The sequence below is a fragment of the Trachypithecus francoisi genome, unplaced genomic scaffold, assembly GCF_009764315.1.
Source record: "Trachypithecus francoisi isolate TF-2019V2 unplaced genomic scaffold, Tfra_2.0 Lachesis_group2, whole genome shotgun sequence".
NCBI classification, from domain to species: Eukaryota; Metazoa; Chordata; class Mammalia; order Primates; family Cercopithecidae; genus Trachypithecus; species Trachypithecus francoisi.
The window spans coordinates 123405225-123422861 of record NW_022681465.1 but is presented as its reverse complement, the minus strand read 5'-3'; the positions used below and the strand labels follow the sequence as shown (position 1 = coordinate 123422861).

Genomic DNA, 17637 nt, shown 5'->3' with positions numbered 1-17637 from the left:
TTAGGAATACATCTAGTATCGCTGTTTTTCTGTTGATTACATTTTAAGAACTTTTCTATTGGCCCCATGGATTTTCCTGAGGGGCTCCCTGATTCTTCAAAGAGCTATGTAATCCATCCTAAAATTCAGGTGGCAATTATTCATCAGTGGCCACACTTCAGAATGGTGTGAAATCACATCGAGTTTTGGTACTGACCATGGGATTCTCACCAATCCTTATTCCCTCTGCTAAGCAAAGGCTGACCCTATCAAGGCTGGCCAAATGCTCCAAAGCAGGAGTTGGCTCCACTGTAGCCCATGGGCTGAATCTGGCCCACTGCCTGTTTTTTTGAATAAAGTTTTATTGGAGCACAGCCCCATACATCTGTTTACATATTGTCTATGGCAGCTTTCCCACTGTCACGGCAGAGTTGAGTCATTGCAGCAGAGACCATATGGCCCACAAAGCCTAAATCGTTACTCTCTGTCCCTTTACGGACAAAGTTTGCCAACCCCTACTCTAAAGTCATGTCATAAACTTTGTATAATGAAAGTCAGTGGAGAAGCATTCCACAAAGGGAAAATACCCAGATTTAGGTTAGGTACCAATGGGGAAGAAAAGTAATAGGGTAGAGACTAGCTCACAAAAGGAAAAAACTAGAAACAAATTTGGAACCAGCTTGAGATGTTGAGATTTTTTTAAATCTTTAGTTTAAGAACATGATGAGAAATGACTTCCTTTGTGTCGCTTTGTGTTTAAACTCAAGAGGCTTGACACATACGTGACAGCACACACCCTGCACAGCAGCTGGCTCAGCTGGGGTCTACAAGAATTCAGAAAAGTGGTTCATAACAACAAGAACAGCTATGCATTTATAGAGCGTCAACAGTGTGCTAGCCCCGGTATTATGCCTTCGTGTCTCTTGCTTCCTCAACCCATGAGCCACATGAGGTAGCACTATCACAATTCTCTGCATTTTCCAACTGAGGAAGCCAAGGCTGAACGCAGTTAGAAAACTTGCCCAAGGTCACACACAGCCAGGAAAAGGTGAAATCAGGATTCATACTTTCCAGAGCCTGTGCTCTTAACCACTGGATATCTTTGGATTCTAGCCAACTAAATCCTTTTCCCTCTAAACTTAGCACATTTTCTGGGGTTCAGATTATTTCACAACAGCTTCTGTCCTCCTTCTCCTTTATTCACATGGACACAGGCATTGTGGTAGTGAAATTCCCTTCCCACGGGCCATCACCCACCCTGGCCTGTTGGAGCTAGGAATAGCAATTCTCCCAAGAGGATTTCTCTTGTCTGGACTGTATCTCAAAGAGAAAGTCAAAGGTAATTGGCCTAATAGTTGGGCAGACATCTTGATGGAGCAATGATAGTAATTGGCCTGAAATGCAGGGAAAAGAACAGTATTTTATTTGATTCAGAGGTTCTCCCACACATAACTATCATCAGAACGTTCTCCATCAAGAGCAGCCAGGAGTGCTGTAAACCCCCGTGATGTGAAACAGAAGGAAAATGTCAGACAGGTGTCAACCAGCGATCACACTAAATATACCTTTGACTTGGGGAAGTCTTTTGATGTGTTTTGGAGAGAAGCAGCCTGCTTTCAGAAATGAGTTTCTTCTCGAGACAACAGAACGGCTTTCTGGAAGCACGATGCTAGCCTCCACTTGGGTAAAATCCCATTTCCTGGGCTTGATCTCACTTCTGGAGGCCACTTCTTCCTCAAGAAAACGTAAACAAAAAGGAAAACTGATAATATCTTAAAAATATTTAACTGAGTGTTGGAGAAAGGGGATTGCGAGCTCCTTTTTATTTGAGCTTTGCCACATCATTGTTTTTCCCTCAGAAACTATCAATATACTTTCAATATGAGTTGTTGGGAAAGTTAAATGAAAAATACTCTTTATGACAATTTCTGTTTATTTAGGATTCTCCTCCCCCACATGCAGACACACACACACACAGACACACATACAAACACACGCAGAGACACACACAGGCATACACACACAGACACACACATAGACACACACACACACACAGACACACACACAGTCATACACAGACACCCAGACACACATACACACACACACAGACATACACAGATACACACAGACACACACACAGACACACACATATAGTCATACACAGACACACACACAGACACACACACACAGACACACACATAGACACACATACACACACACAGACACGCACACATAGACACACACACACACACACAGACACACACACATAGACATACACTTACACACAGACACACAGACACACACAGAGACACACACACATAGACACACACGCACATAGACACACACAGACACAGACACACACACACATAGACATACACAGACACACACAGACATACACAGACACACACACACATAGACATAGACATACACACAGACACACAAACACAGACATACACAGATCCACAGACACACACACATAGACATACACAGACACACACACAGACATAGACACACACACAGAAATACACATAGACATACACATGCACACAGACACACACACACATAGACATACACAGACACACACACACACGCAGATACACATGCACGCACACACACAGACACACACATACACACAGACACACGTACACAGACATACACAGACACACACACGTAGACATACACAGACACACACACATAGATATACACAGACACACATGCAGACATACACAGACACACACACATAGACATACACAGACACACATACACACACACACATACACATATACACACAGATAGACATACACAGATACACAGACATACACACAAAGACACACACACATAGACATACACAGACACAGACACACACACACAGACATAGACATAAACATACACACAGACAAACACACATATTGACATAGACACACACAGACACACACACATAGACACACACATACGCGTAGACACGCACACACATAGACATACACAGACACACACACATGTAGACATACACAGACACAGACACACAGACACACACACATAGACATAGACACACACATACACACAGACACACACACATAGACGTACACAGACACACAGACACATAGTCATACACAGACACACACACACACATAGACATACACACACAGACACACACATAGACATACACAGACACACACACACAGACATAGACACACACACACACACACACAGACATACACAGACATAGACATATACATACACACAGACACACACACAGACACAAACACATATAGACATACATACACACAGAGACATAGACACACACACAGACACACATACACATAGACATACACAGACACACACACACACATAGACATACACAGACACACAGACACACACATAGACATACACGGACACACACACAGACATAGACACACACACACACATACACATACACAGAGACACACACATAGACATAGACACACACACAGACACACACACACAGGCATAGACACCCAGACACACACAGACATAGACATACACATACACACAGACATACACACACACACACACAGACATACACAGACACACAGACAGACACACACATAGACATACACAGACACACAGACACACACACACATAAGCACACTTGGACAACTTTTTACCAAGGACCTCTTGTATACCAAGCATTGAAAATACCTGGATGAACAGTTCAGATCGAGAGCTTGGTGAGAGAAGATAGATATATATGCCGGGTGCGGTGGCTCAAGCCTGTAATCCCAGCACTTTGGGAGGCCGAGACAGGCGGATCACGAGGTCAGGAGATCGAGACCATCGTGGCTAACACGGTGAAACCCCGTCTCTACTAAAAAATACAAAAAACTAGCTAGGTGAGGTGGCGGGCGCCTGTAGTCCCAGCTACGCGGGAGGCTGAGGCAGGAGAATGGCGTGAACCCGGGAGGCGGAGCTTACAGTGAGCCGAGATCCGGCCACTGCACTCCAGCCTGGGCGACAGAGCAAGACTCCATCTAAAAAAAAATATATATATATATAAGAATTACAAGAGCAAAGAGGAAGTGGTACAAAGCCCAGATCGAGGAAAGTGAGGAAGACATCCAGGAGCTGAGACACAATGATAAATACCTCAAGTGAAACCCTCTAGCCAAGCAAAGAAACTGTGCAAAGATCTCTGGCCTTTTCCATGGGATTGTGGTGGCAAAGAGCTCCCTGGACCTTTGCTGCTTGACTGCCAAAGACGTAAGTTTTGAGAACAGGGAGCCTTGACTCAGGAATGTCAGTTTCCACCAAACCATCCCCAGACCCAGATGCTCAGTGAGAAACAATCTCTACCTCACCGTAGGAATGACTTCAAAAAATGCAAGCTGGAGAATGATGCTCCTCTGTTTAAATGTGTCATTTATACCCAGAAGTTCCAGAATAGAACCCAAGTCATCCACATGGCCTATAGCAGGGGTCCTCAACCCTAGGGCCACAGATCAGTATTGACCATAATGTCGAATCGGTGGAAGCCCTGCGCTTGTTTTCCTGCAGCTAGATGATCCCATCTGGAGGTTATGGGAGACAGTGATAGATCATTAGGCATTAGATTCTCATAAGGAGCATGTAACGCAGATCCCTCACATGTACAGATCACAATGAGGTGTGTGGCCCATTAGGAACTGGGCCACAGAGCAAGAGGGGAGCAATGGGCAAGCAAGTGAAGCTTTATCTTTATTTATAGCTGCTCTTCATTGCTTGCATTAGCGCCTGAGTTCCGCCCCCTGTCAGATCAGCAGCGGCATTAGATTATCATATGAGGGCAAACCCTATTGGGAACTGTGCATGCAAGGGATCTAGGTTGTGTGCTCCTTATGAGAGTCTAAAGCCTGATGATATGTCACTGTCTCCCATCACCCCTAGATGGGACCATCTAGTTGCAGAAAAACAAGCTCAGGGCTCCCATTGATTCGACATTATGGTGAGTTGTATAGTTATTTCATTATATATTGCAATGTAATAATAATAGAAATAAAATACACAATAAATGTATGTGCTCGAATCATGCCAAAACCATCCCCAAGCCCCAGACTGTAGAAAAATTATCTTCCATGGAACCAGTCCCTGGTGGTAAAAAGGTTGGAGACCGCTGGCCTACATGTCCCTGGATGATCCGTCTCCCTGCCTGGATCTCTCCAAACTCAACTAATGTCACACTCTCCCTTGTTTGCTATCCTGCATCCATATTGGATTCAGTTCCTCTCTTTCCTACCCCAGAGCCTTTGCATAAGCTGTTCCTCTGACCTGGAATACCCTTCCCTCAGCTCTTTGCTTGCTAGTTTCAGCTCATCCTTCAGAGTCACCTGCATAGAGTAGAGAGGCCCTCCCTGAACACTGTCTTTAGGTAGCTTCCTCCTGTTACTCCATCTCAGTATCCTATTCTCTTCAAAGCACTTATTGTAATTTTTACTTATTTAATTTGCTTGATTTTTTTTTTTTTGGCTTATATTCTCTATTATTGTGCAAAGCTTTATGAGGGCTTTGCATGTGAGGAGACTATGTCTGTCTTTTTCACCATGGTATCTCCAATGCCTTGTTATATAGTGCCTTGCATAATATAAGTGCTCAGTTAGTAGACTGAATCTTATGTAAGAATGTGACAGATCTGAGACCTTACCCTAATTGCAAGCTAACACGTTAGCCTGACACAGTTTCATGGATGCCATCAGAAGACATGAGACTCATGGGTCAGAGATAAGGGACTTTATTACTCAGAGCAATGCAATATCCAGAGTGTCAGCACATGTTCTAGTTCCCCAAGCCCCAGTTCCCTCAGAGTAACTCCTCAGGGCCTCCCTCCCTCAGGTCGGGTGATGCCAGTACATATCGTGGGTTGCATTGCAGGAGAAAAACCCTGAGCTTACTGAACCCAAGTCTCTTAGAATAGGCAGTAAGCATGCTTATACTTTGTTCCAGAGGGAGACATTGTCTTTACTATACTGGGTAATAAGTAAACCTGCCCTTTACTCAGAAGAGAGACACTATTGCTGTCTCCCAAGGCTGTTCCCAATACAGACAGCCTTGAAAAGATAGTTGAGAACTAAGGCAGTCAATGCCTGTGCTCTCAAGATGTTCAGAAACATGAGAGACCCAGGGAGAATGGTCTCCCAGCACCCTGTGAAATTGCTGTTTTGCTGATCCACAAAAGCACCTAATGCTTTTTGAATGAGTGATGAATAAATGAAACAAATAGGTAGCCACCTGGATGCTTCTCAGCCGACATTTACACAGCCAACCTCAAGGAGTTTCAGTCTGAAATGTTAATTATTGTTACACATTAAGGAAACTGGCTTGATGGGGTCTATAGTCTTTTGTCTGATTTTGAAAAAGCAAATATACTCATTGAGTTTTCCTCACACTGCCAGAAACCAACTACAGTGTAGTTCTGGAAGATGAGAGCTGAGAAAGGAAACACTGTAGGAAGAAAACAAAATGGTATGATTTGGAGTTTCAATCCAGAGTAGGAGTAAATGGGAAATCAGGTTTAAAGGAAACACATATTTTATCACTCTCAGGTAACTTCATTAGGAACAATTAGACTTCACAGCCTTTCATACTATGTCACCAGGTCAAAGTCCTCAACTCTCCAAGGGTGATACAACATCACATTTTGGGAATAGTGGCTTATATTTCCTTTTCATCATCTTAGTAATTTGGAACCTGAAAGTCTAAATGTATTTTGTTTTAGGACAAAAATTAGGATGATGGGGTAATAATTTTTAAAGAATATGACTATTGAATGACTCTGTCTGACAGCTTTGAAGAGAGCAGTGGATCTCCCAGCACGGAGGCTGAGATCTGAGAACGGACAGACTGCCTGCTCAAGTGGGTCCCTGACCCCTGAGTAGCCTAACTGGGAGACATCCTCCACTAGGTGCAGACTGACACCTCACACCTCACATGGTGGGGTACACCCCTGAGACGAAGCTTCCAGAGCAAGAATCAGACAGCAGCACTTGCTCTTCAGCAATATTCTATCTTCTGCAGCCTCCGCCACTGATACCCAGGCAAACAGGGTCTGGAGTGGTCCTCAAGCAAACTCCAACAGACCTACAGCTGGGGGTCCTGACTGTTAGAAGGATAACTAGCAAACAGAAAGGACACCCACATCAAAACCCCATCAGTATGTCACCAGCATCAAAGACCAAAGGCAGATAAAATCACAAAGATGGGGAAAAAGCAGGGCAGAAAAGCTGGAAATTCAAAAAATCAGAGCACATCTCCCCTTCCAAAGGAACGCAGCTCATCACCAGCAACGGATCAAAGCTGGATGGAGAATGATTTTGAGGAGTTGAGAGAAGAAGGCTTCAGTCAATCAAACTCCTCAGAGCTAAAGGAGGAACTACATACCCAGTGCAAAGAAACTAAAAATCTTGAAAAAATAATGGAAGAATGGATAACTAGAATAATCAATGCAGAGAAGGCCATAAATGAATTGACAGAGATAAAAACCATGACACGAGAAATACGTGACAAATGCACAAGCTTCAGTAACCAACTCGATCAACTAGAAAAAAGATTATCAATGATTGAAGATCAAATGAATGAAATGAAGTGAGAAGAGAAGTCTAGAGAAAAAAGAGGAAAAAGAAATGAACAAAGCCTCCAAGAAATATGGGATTATGTGAAAAGACCAAATCTACGTCTGATTGGTGTGCCTGAAAGTGAGGGGGAAAATGCAACCAAGTCGGAAAACACTCTTCAGGATATCATCCAGGAGAACTTCCCCAAGCTAGTAAGGCAGGCCAACATTCAAATTCAGGAAATACAAAGAACACCACAAAGATACTCCTCCAGAAGAGCAACTCCAAAATACATAATTGTCAGATTCACTAAAGTTGAAATGAAGGAAAAAATGTGAAGGGCAGCCAGAGGAAAGGTCGGGTTACCCACAAAGGGAAGCCCATCATACTAACAGCAGATCTCTCGGCAGAAACTCTCCAAGCCAGAAGAGAGTGGGGGCCAATATTCAACATTCTTAAAGAAAAGAATTTCAACCCAGAATTTCATATCCAGCCAAACTAAGTTTCATAAGTGAAGGAGAAATAAAATCCTTTACAGACAAGCAAATGCTTAGAGATTTTGTCACCACCAGGTCTGCCCTACAAGAGACCCTGAAGGAAGCACTAAACGTGAAAAGGAACAACCGGTACCAGCCATTGCAAAAACATGCCAAAATGTAAAGACCATCAATGCTAGGAAGAAACTGCATCAACCAACGAGCAAAATAACCAGCTAATATCACAATGACAGGATCAAGTTCACACATAACAATATTAACCTTAAATGTAAATGGACTCAATGGTCCAATTAAAAGACACCGACAGGCAAATTGGATAAAGAGTCAAGACCCATCAGTCTGCTGTATTCAGGAGAGCCCATCTCACATGCAGAGACACACATAGGCTCAAAATAAAGGGATGGAGGAAGATCTACCAAGCAAATGGAGAACAAAAAAAAAGCAGGGGTTGCAATCCTAGTCTCTGATAAAACAGATTTTAAACCACCAAAGATCAAAAGAGACAAAGAAAGCCGTTACATAATGCTAAAGGGATCAATTCAACAAGAAGAGCTAACTATCCTAAATATATATGCACCCAATACAGGAGCACCCAGATTCATAAAGCAAGTCCTTACAGACTTACAAAGAGACTTAGACTCCCATACAATAATAATGGGAGACTTCAACACCCCACTGTCAACATTAGACAAATCAACAAGACAGAAAGTTAACAAGGATATCCAAGAATTGAACTCAACTCTGCACCAAGCGGACCTAATAGACATCTACAGAACTCTCCACCCCACATCAATAGAATATACATTCTTCTCAGCACCACATCGCACTTATTCCAAAATTGACCACATAGTTGGAAGTAAAGCACTCCTCAGCAAATGTAAAAGAACAGAAATTATAACAAACTGTCTCTCAGACCACAGTGCAATCAAACTAGAACTCAGGACTCAAAACCGCTCAACTACATGGAAACCGAACAACCTGCTCCTGAATGACTACTGGGTACATGACAAAATGAAGGCAGAAATAAAGATGTTCTTTGAAACCAGTGAGAACAAAGATACAACATATGAGAATCTCTGGGACACATTTAAAGCAGTGTGTAGAGGGAAATTTATAGCACTAAATGCCCACAAGAGAAAGCTGGAAAGATCTAAAATTGACACCCTAACATCACAATTAAAAGAACTAGAGAAGCAAGAGCAAACACATTCAAAAGCTAGCAGAAGGCAAGAAATAACTAAGATCAGAGCAGAACTGAAGGAGATAGAGACACAAAAAACCCACCAAAAAATCAATGAATCCAGGAGCTGGGTTTTTGAAAAGCTCAACAAAATTGATAGACTGCTAACAAGACTAATAAAGAAGAAGAGAGAAGAATCAAATAGATGCAATAAAAAACAATAACGGGGATATCACCACCGACCCCACAGAAATACAAACTACCATCAGAGAATACTATAAACACCTCTATGCAAATAAACTAGAAAACCTAGAAGAAAAGGATAATTTCCTGGACACTTACACTCTCCCAAGACTAAACCAGGAAGAAATTGAATCCCTGAATAGACCAATAGCAGGCTCTGAAATTGAGGCAATAATTAATAGCCTACCAACCAAAAAAAGTCCAGGACCACATGGATTCACAGCCGAATTCTACTGGAGGTACAAGGAGGAGCTGGTACCATTCCTTCTGAAACTATTCCAATCAATAGAAAAAGAGGGAATCCTCCCTAACTCATTTTGTGAGGTCAACATCATTCTGATACCAAAGCCTGGCAGAGACACAACAAAAAAAGAAAATTTTAGACCAATATCCCTCATGAACATGGATGCAAAAATCCTCAATAAAATACTGGCAAACCAAATCCAGCAGCACATCAAAAAGCTTATCCACCATCATCAAGTGGGCTTCATCCCTGGGATGCAAGACTTGTTCAACATTCGCAAATCAATAAACGTAATCCAGCATATAAACAGAACCAAAGACAAAACCACATGATTATCTCAATAGATGCAGAAAAGGCCTTTGACAAAATTCAACAGCCCCTCATGCTAAAAACTCTCAATAAATTCGGTATTGATGGAACGTATCTCAAAATAATAAGAACTATTTATGACAAACCAACAGCCAATATCATACTGAATGGGCAAAAACTGGAAACATTCCCTTTGAAAACTGGCACAAGACAGGGATGCCCTCTCTCACCACTCCTATTCAACATAGTGTTGGAAATTCTGGCTAGGGCAATCAGGCAAGAGAAAGAAATAAAGGGTATTCAGTTAGGAAAAGAAGAAGTCAAATTGTCCGTGTTTGCAGACGACGTGATTGTATATTTAAAAAACCCCATTGTCTCAGCCCAAAATCTCCTTAAGCTGATAAGCAACTTCAGCAAAGTCTCAGGATACAAAATCAATGTGCAAAAATCACAAGCATTCTTATAAACCAGTAACAGACAAACAGAGAGCCAAATCATGAATGAACTTCCATTCACAATTGCTTCAAAGAGAATAAAATACCTAGGAATCCAACTTACAAGGAATGTAAAGGACCTCTTCAAGGAGAACTACAAACCACTGCTCAGTAAAATAAAAAGAGGACACAAACAAATGGAAGAACATACCATGCTCATGGATAGGAAGAATCAACATCGTGAAAATGGCCATACTGCCCAAGGTAATTTATAGATTCAATGCCATCCCCATCAAGCTACCAATGACTTTCCTCACAGAATTGGAAAAAACTGCTTTAAAGTTCATAGGGAACCAAAAAAGAACCCACATTGCCAAGACAATCCTAAGTCAAAAGAACAAAGATGGAGGCATTACGCTACCTGACTTCAAACTATACTACAAGGCTACAGTAACCAAAACAGCATGGTACTGGTACCAAAACAGAGATATAGACCAATGGAACAGAACAGAGCCCTCAGAAATGATACCACACATCTACAACCATCTGATCTTTGACAAACCTGAGAAAAGCAAGAAATGGGGAAAGAATTCCCTATTTAATAAATGGTGCTGGGAGAATTGGCTAGCCATAAGTAGAACGCTGAAACTGGATCCTTTCCTTACTCCTTATACGAAAATTAATTCAAGATGGATTAGAGACTTAAATGTTAGACCTAAAACCATAAAAACCCTAGAAGAAAACCTAGGTAATACCATTCAGGACTTAGGCATGGGCAAGGACTTCATGTCTAAAACACCAAAAGCAACGGCAACAAAAGCCAAAATTGACAAATGGGATCTAATTAAACTAAAGAGCTTCTGCACAGCAAAAGAAACTACCATCAGAGTGAACAGGCAACCTACAGAATGGGAGAAAATTTTTGCAATCTACTCATCTGACAAAGGGCTAATACCCAGAACCTAGAAAGAACTCAAACAAATTTACAAGAAAAAAACAACCCCATCAAAAAGTGGGCAAAGGATATGAACAGACATTTCTCAAAAGAAGACATGCATACAGCCAACAGACACATCAAAAAATGCTCATCATCACTGGCCATCGAGAAATGCAAATCAAAACCACAATGAGATACCAGCTCACACCAGTTAGAATGGCAATCATTAAAAAGTCAGGAAACACCAGGTGCTGGAGAGGATGTGGAGAACTAGGAACACTTTTACACTGTTGGTGGGATTGTAAACTGGTTCAACTATTGTGGAAAACAGTATGGCGATTTCTCAAGGATCTAGAACTAGAAATACCATATGACCCAGCCATCCGATTACTGGGTATATACCCAAAGGATTATAAATCATGCTGCTATAAAGACACATGCACACGTATGTTTATTGAGGCACTATTCACAATAGCAAAGACTTGGAATCAACCCAAATGTCCATCAGTGACACACTGGATTAAGAAAATGTGGCACATATACACCATGGAATACTATGCAGCCATAAAAAAGGATGGGTTCGTGTCCTTTGTACGGACATGGATGCAACTGGAAACCATCATTCTCAGCAAACTATCACAAGAACAGAAAACCAAACACTGCATGTTCTCACTCATAGGTGGGAATTGAACAATGAGATCACCTGGACTCTGGAAGGGGAACATCACACACCATGGCCTATTATGGGAAGGGGGGAGGGGGGAGGGATGGCATTAGGAGTTATACCTGATGTAAATGACGAGTTGATGGGTGCTGACGAGTTGATGGGTGCAGCACACCAACATGGCACAAGTATACATATGTAACAAACCTGCATGTTGTGTACATGTACCCTAGAACTTAAAGTATAATAAAAAAAGAGGAATATGACTATTTCTGTGCAGACCCAAATCAACATTAAAAAGTTCCAAAATCATTCCTTTGAAGGTATTACTTGAGAGTACACATAGAAGGGTAAATCACAAGATAAGATGGTGATGCAGGTTAGAGCCAAATGTGAACTAATTCATTTTCATGAAAAATAACATCCTCAAAAGCTAAGCATTAAAAAGACGTTTGTATAACCCCAAACCTCCTACTTAAAGAATTCCAAAATTGGCCAGGCGCGGTGGCTCAAGCCTGTAATCACAGCACTTTGGGAGGCCGAGACGGGCAGATCACGAGGTCAGGAGATCCAGACCATCCTGGCTAACACGGTGAAACCCCGTCTCTACTAAAAACTACAAAAAAACTAGCCGGGCGAGGTGGCGGGCGCCTGTATTCCCAGCTACTGGGGAGGCTGAGGCAGAAGAATGGCATTAACCCGGGAGACGGAGCTTGCAGTGAGCCAAGATCCAGCCACTGCACTCCAGCCTGGGCGACAGAGCGAGACTCCGTCTCAAAAAAAAAAAAAAAAAGAATTCCAAAATCATGCCGAATGCCGACTTTAAGCAGTCTTATGCATTTGGGTTTTTCTTTTATTAGAATTCCTTAAAGCAAGGAATGTTTTTACTCGACAAATCTGAGGTTAGCAATAACTGCTCCTATTTTGAAGAATCACTCTCTATACCTAAGGCTAAAAACTGATACCCTGCATGTCAGACCAAATCTTAAATGACTGAGATGATGAAGGTTGGGGTGGGGGTCTTGCGGGTACAGTGTTTAAAAACTTGTCAACATTCAAACACAGGAGCTTTCATAGTTTTTGAACCCAGACTGATAGTTTATTCTTTCTATTGTTTTGTTTGTTTGTTTGTTTTGTTTTTGAAATTGAGTCTCTCTCTGTCACCCAGCCTGGAGTGCAGTGGCGCGATCTCAGCTCACTGCAACCTCTGCCTCCTGGGTTCAAGCTATTTTCCTGCCTCAGCCTCCCAAGTAGCTGGGATTACAGGAGTGCACCACCACATCCAGCTAATTCTGTGTGTGTGTGTGTGTGTGTGTGTGTGTGTATGTGTGTGTTTAGTAGTGATGGGGTTTGACCACGTTGGCCAGGCTAGTCTCAGACTCCTAACCTCATGTGATCCACTTGCCTCAACCCCTCAAAGTGCTGGGATTACAGCTGTGAGCCACTATGATGGATGAGATTGGTAGTTTATTCTTAAAAAGCAAAAGTTACAGCACTACTAGCCCTGCATTCCTGCCTGGGGCCATTGCCTGGAGAGCACTGTTCCTGCTGTCCTAGTCCCCACCACTCCCTATTCTCTTTCTTCACTCGTTCATATTCCTGACCAATCCCCTATTATAGGCATCTGAGGTTGCTAGCACTGGTCTTTAAAAATGGCAAGTTACTAACGCGGTGGCTCAAGCCTGTAATCCCAGCACTTTGGGAGGCCGAGACGGGCGGATCACGAGGTCAGGAGATCGAGACCATCCTGGCTAATACGGTGAAACCCCGTCTCTACTGAAAAATACAAAAAACTAGCCGGGCGAGGTGGCGGACGCCTGTAGTCCCAGCTACTGGGGAGGCTGAGGCAGGAGAATGGCGTAAACCCGGAGGCGGAGCTTGCAGTGAGCTGAGATCCGGCCACTGCACTCCAGTCCGGGCGACAGAGCGAGACTCCGTCTCAAAAAAAAAAAAAAAAAAAAAAAAAAAAAAATTACTGCACCAGTAGGCAGAGGAAAAGGTAATCACTACATTTATCTCTTTTTCAGATTCAGTACAGGACTGTCCGCGTAACTGCCATGGGAATGGTGAATGTGTGTCCGGGGTGTGTCACTGTTTCCCAGGATTTCTAGGAGCAGACTGTGCTAAAGGTATGTGCCACTGCTTCCCTGCTATGGTTGGAAAACAGGCCCTCCTTAGGCTTCTCTGAGTGGGTAACAGAAGGGGCACCCAAGTAGCCTTCCCAACACATTCCCTGGAGACATCTTGCAAGGCCATGCCTGCCAGAAGGCATAAGTCTTTGGTAAAGAGTAGGCTTTGATTTATGACCATTGGCCAATGTACCTACAGGAGCAGGGCAGTTATCCTTGGCACTGAGGTGTGCTGAGAAGAAAGATGTGCTAAAAATGAGATGGTCGGATTTCCTGTAAAAGCAGAAGTGAATTACCATCACTCCTTTCTTATAATCATTAACTTCTATGTAATGGAAGATTAAGCATCTCAGGGTTAGTAAATTTCATTCATTCTGGCCAGCTACACTCTTAATCTAGGAAGCGCTATTTATCTTGGTGGAATCGGTTTTAAATTGTATTATTAATTTATCTACACTGCTGTGCACAGAATAGCTGGAGCCCTGAGATTCTTGGGGGAAAGGTAATATAAGAAAGAAAATGCTTCTCACAATAACAGAGAATTTAGGGGCTACACACCTTGCTTGCCAGAGACCTTCAGTGTGACCTTCAATGGCTCTCTCAGAGGCAGCTGTAGTGAAGAGCAGAGCATCTCACGCTTTTATACGCAGGCACACACACAGACACAGACACAGATACACAGACACACAGACACACAAGTGCATATGTCTAAATACAAGTAGGAAATTGAAATGAAACTCACAAAATGATATTTTACTCCATGTTTCTTTTCTATTCTATTTCATTTTTTATTTTATTTTATTTTTTTGAATCTCACTGTCGCCCAAGCTGGAATGCAGTGGTGTGATCTTGGCTCACTGCAACTTCCCTGTCTTGGGTTCAAGCAATTATCCTGCCTCAGCCTGCCAAGAAGCTGGAATTACAGGTGTGTGCCACCACACCCAGCTAATTTTTGTATTTTTAGTAGAAACAGGGTTACACCATGTTGGCCAGGCTGGTCTCAAACTCCTGACCTCAAGTCATCTGCCCGCCTCATCCTCCCAAAGCACTGGGATTACAGGCATGAGCCACTGTGCCCGGCCTCATTTTTTTGTAATACCAGTTATGACCCATTACGCTGATTTTCCACCCACTAATAGGCCATATCACAGTCTGAAAAATAGTGAAGGGACAATTAAGCGCACTTGCTGCAGAGTCAGCAAGTGGTTCCAATCCCAGCTCTGCCATTGGGTATCTGACATTAAGTGACTGATGAACCTTGGTTTCCTCATCTAGAAAAGTGGGGAGTTACTTCCTAGGTTTATTGTGAGGATAGTGTAAGATAACACACACAAAGCTCTTAGCAGGGCACAATAAGGCCTGAAAGGGCTTGACTTTCTTATTTAATTATGCATATTATTTTATGTATTTATATGTGTAACTAATCTTCCCATTATTTTTATGTGTGCTTTATTAAAAGACCTTCCTGCCTTGACTTTCTGCAAGACAATCATTAGTGAAGTTGCTCTGTAAATGCTAAATAGTACCTCTCCTTTCCCACCGTCATCACAATTGCTCTGAAAAATACTATTTCAAATAGTCTCACTGTTTCAAAGATGTGAGGGTTCCAGCCTTCCAAATGCTGATAAGTGAAGGGGGCTTTCTGTACTTAAAGTTCTGGGTCTGATGGCACGTGCATGAGACTTAATTCCTAAATGACACCACTTACAGGCATCTCTTCCATCACGCAGTATGGTGAAAGCTTCGATAAACTTAAAAAGAAGGCAAGGTTTGTAGTTCTCCTTGAAGAGGTCCTTCACATCCCTTGTAAATTGTATTCCTAGGTATTTTATTCTCTTTGTAGCAATTGTGAGTGGGAGTTCACTCATGATTTGGCACTCTGTTTGTCTGTTGTTGTTGTATAGGAATGCTTGTGATTTTTGCACATTGATTTTGTATCCTGAGACTTTGCTGAAGTTGCTTATCAGCTTAAGGAGATTTTTGGCTGAGACTATGAGGTTTTCTAAATATACAGTCAGGTCATCTGCAAACCACAATGAGATACCATCTCATGCCAGTTAGAATGGCGATCATTAAAAAGTCAGGAAACAACAGATGCTGGAGAGGATCTGGAGAAATAGAAACACCTTTACACTGTTGGTGGGAATATAAATTAGTTCAACCATTGTGGAAGACAGTGTGGTGATCTACATTATGGATCTAGACCAGAAATACCAAGGATCTAGAACCAGAAATACCGTTTGACCCAGCAATCCCATTACTGAGTATATACCCAAAGGATTATAAATCATTCTACTATAAAGACACATGCACACGTATGTTTATTGCAGCACTATTTACAATAGCAAAGACTTGGAACCAACCCAAATGCCCATCAATGATAGACTGGATAAAGAAAATGTGGTACATATACATCATGAAATACTATGCAGCCATAAAAAAGGATGAGTTCATGTCCTTTGCAGGGACGTGGATGAAGCTGGAAACCATCATTCTTAACAAATTAACACAGGAACAGAAAACCAAACACCACATGTTCTCACTCATAAGTGGGAGCTGAACAATGAGAACACAGAGACACAGGGACGGGAACATCACACAGTGGGGCCTGTTGGGGGGTGGGGGGCTAGGGGAGGGACGGCATTAGGAGAAATACCTAATGTAGATGATGGGTTGTGGGTGCAGCAAACCATTATGGGTGCAGCAAACCATGTGTATACCTATGTAACAAACCTGCACATTCTGCACACGTATCCCAGAACTTCAAGTATAATTTAAAAAAAAAAAAAAAAAAGGCAAGAAGCTGCCCAACAGCTCTCAGGACTGTGTGTCAGGCCAGAAGCCACCCAACAGCTCTCTGGGCTGTGCCAGGCTTAGTGCACTCTGTCAATGGCAGGGGGCACATCAGCAAAGTGAACAGTGGAGACTGGACCTCCTCCCAGCGCCTCCCTCAGGCTCTGAGGGTCACTGATGGAGCAGGGAGAACAGACAACAGCGCATGCATCACCAGGCCGAGCGCTTTTCCTAGCAGAGGCTTTAAAGGAAGGAAAACCTCAGTGTCATTTGAATGGCTTTCCTTGCGTAATCTAATTTTCCTGGGAGTGAAAGCATTAATGAGAAGAAGGACAGAGTCGTCCTTTTATATGTGGCTGCAAATAGGCTGAACACTCAGCCGCACGGCCTGTGAGCTGTAAATGTATATTAACACTGACACACATCGATGTATTATTAATCCTAAAAACCATGTGTGCTCTGACTGCACATCCAGTTACTGGCCTTTTAAACCTAAGTACCCCGGCCATTTAAGAACCCTTTGCTCTAAATCCATTTGCAGATGAGCGTCCATTCTGCATTATGGATCTGTAATGGGGTGTCCATTTAGCTGCTTAAAAGGACTCTCGGTGTGTGTTTTGCATTCACCACCTGCACTGTGGCTGGGCGCACACTGCAAGTGTACATTAG

General features: G+C 42.6%; 1 protein-coding gene across 1 annotated transcript in view; it reads left to right on the top strand.

Moving 5' to 3' along the window:
• TENM2 (teneurin transmembrane protein 2) overlaps positions 1-17637 on the top strand; it is a 526850-nt gene that overhangs the window by 343116 nt on the left and 166097 nt on the right. The window contains exon 8 of the mRNA XM_033180356.1: positions 14074-14175. Coding sequence (XP_033036247.1) covers positions 14074-14175 — 102 coding nt within the window. The remainder of the gene's footprint in view (positions 1-14073; positions 14176-17637) is intronic.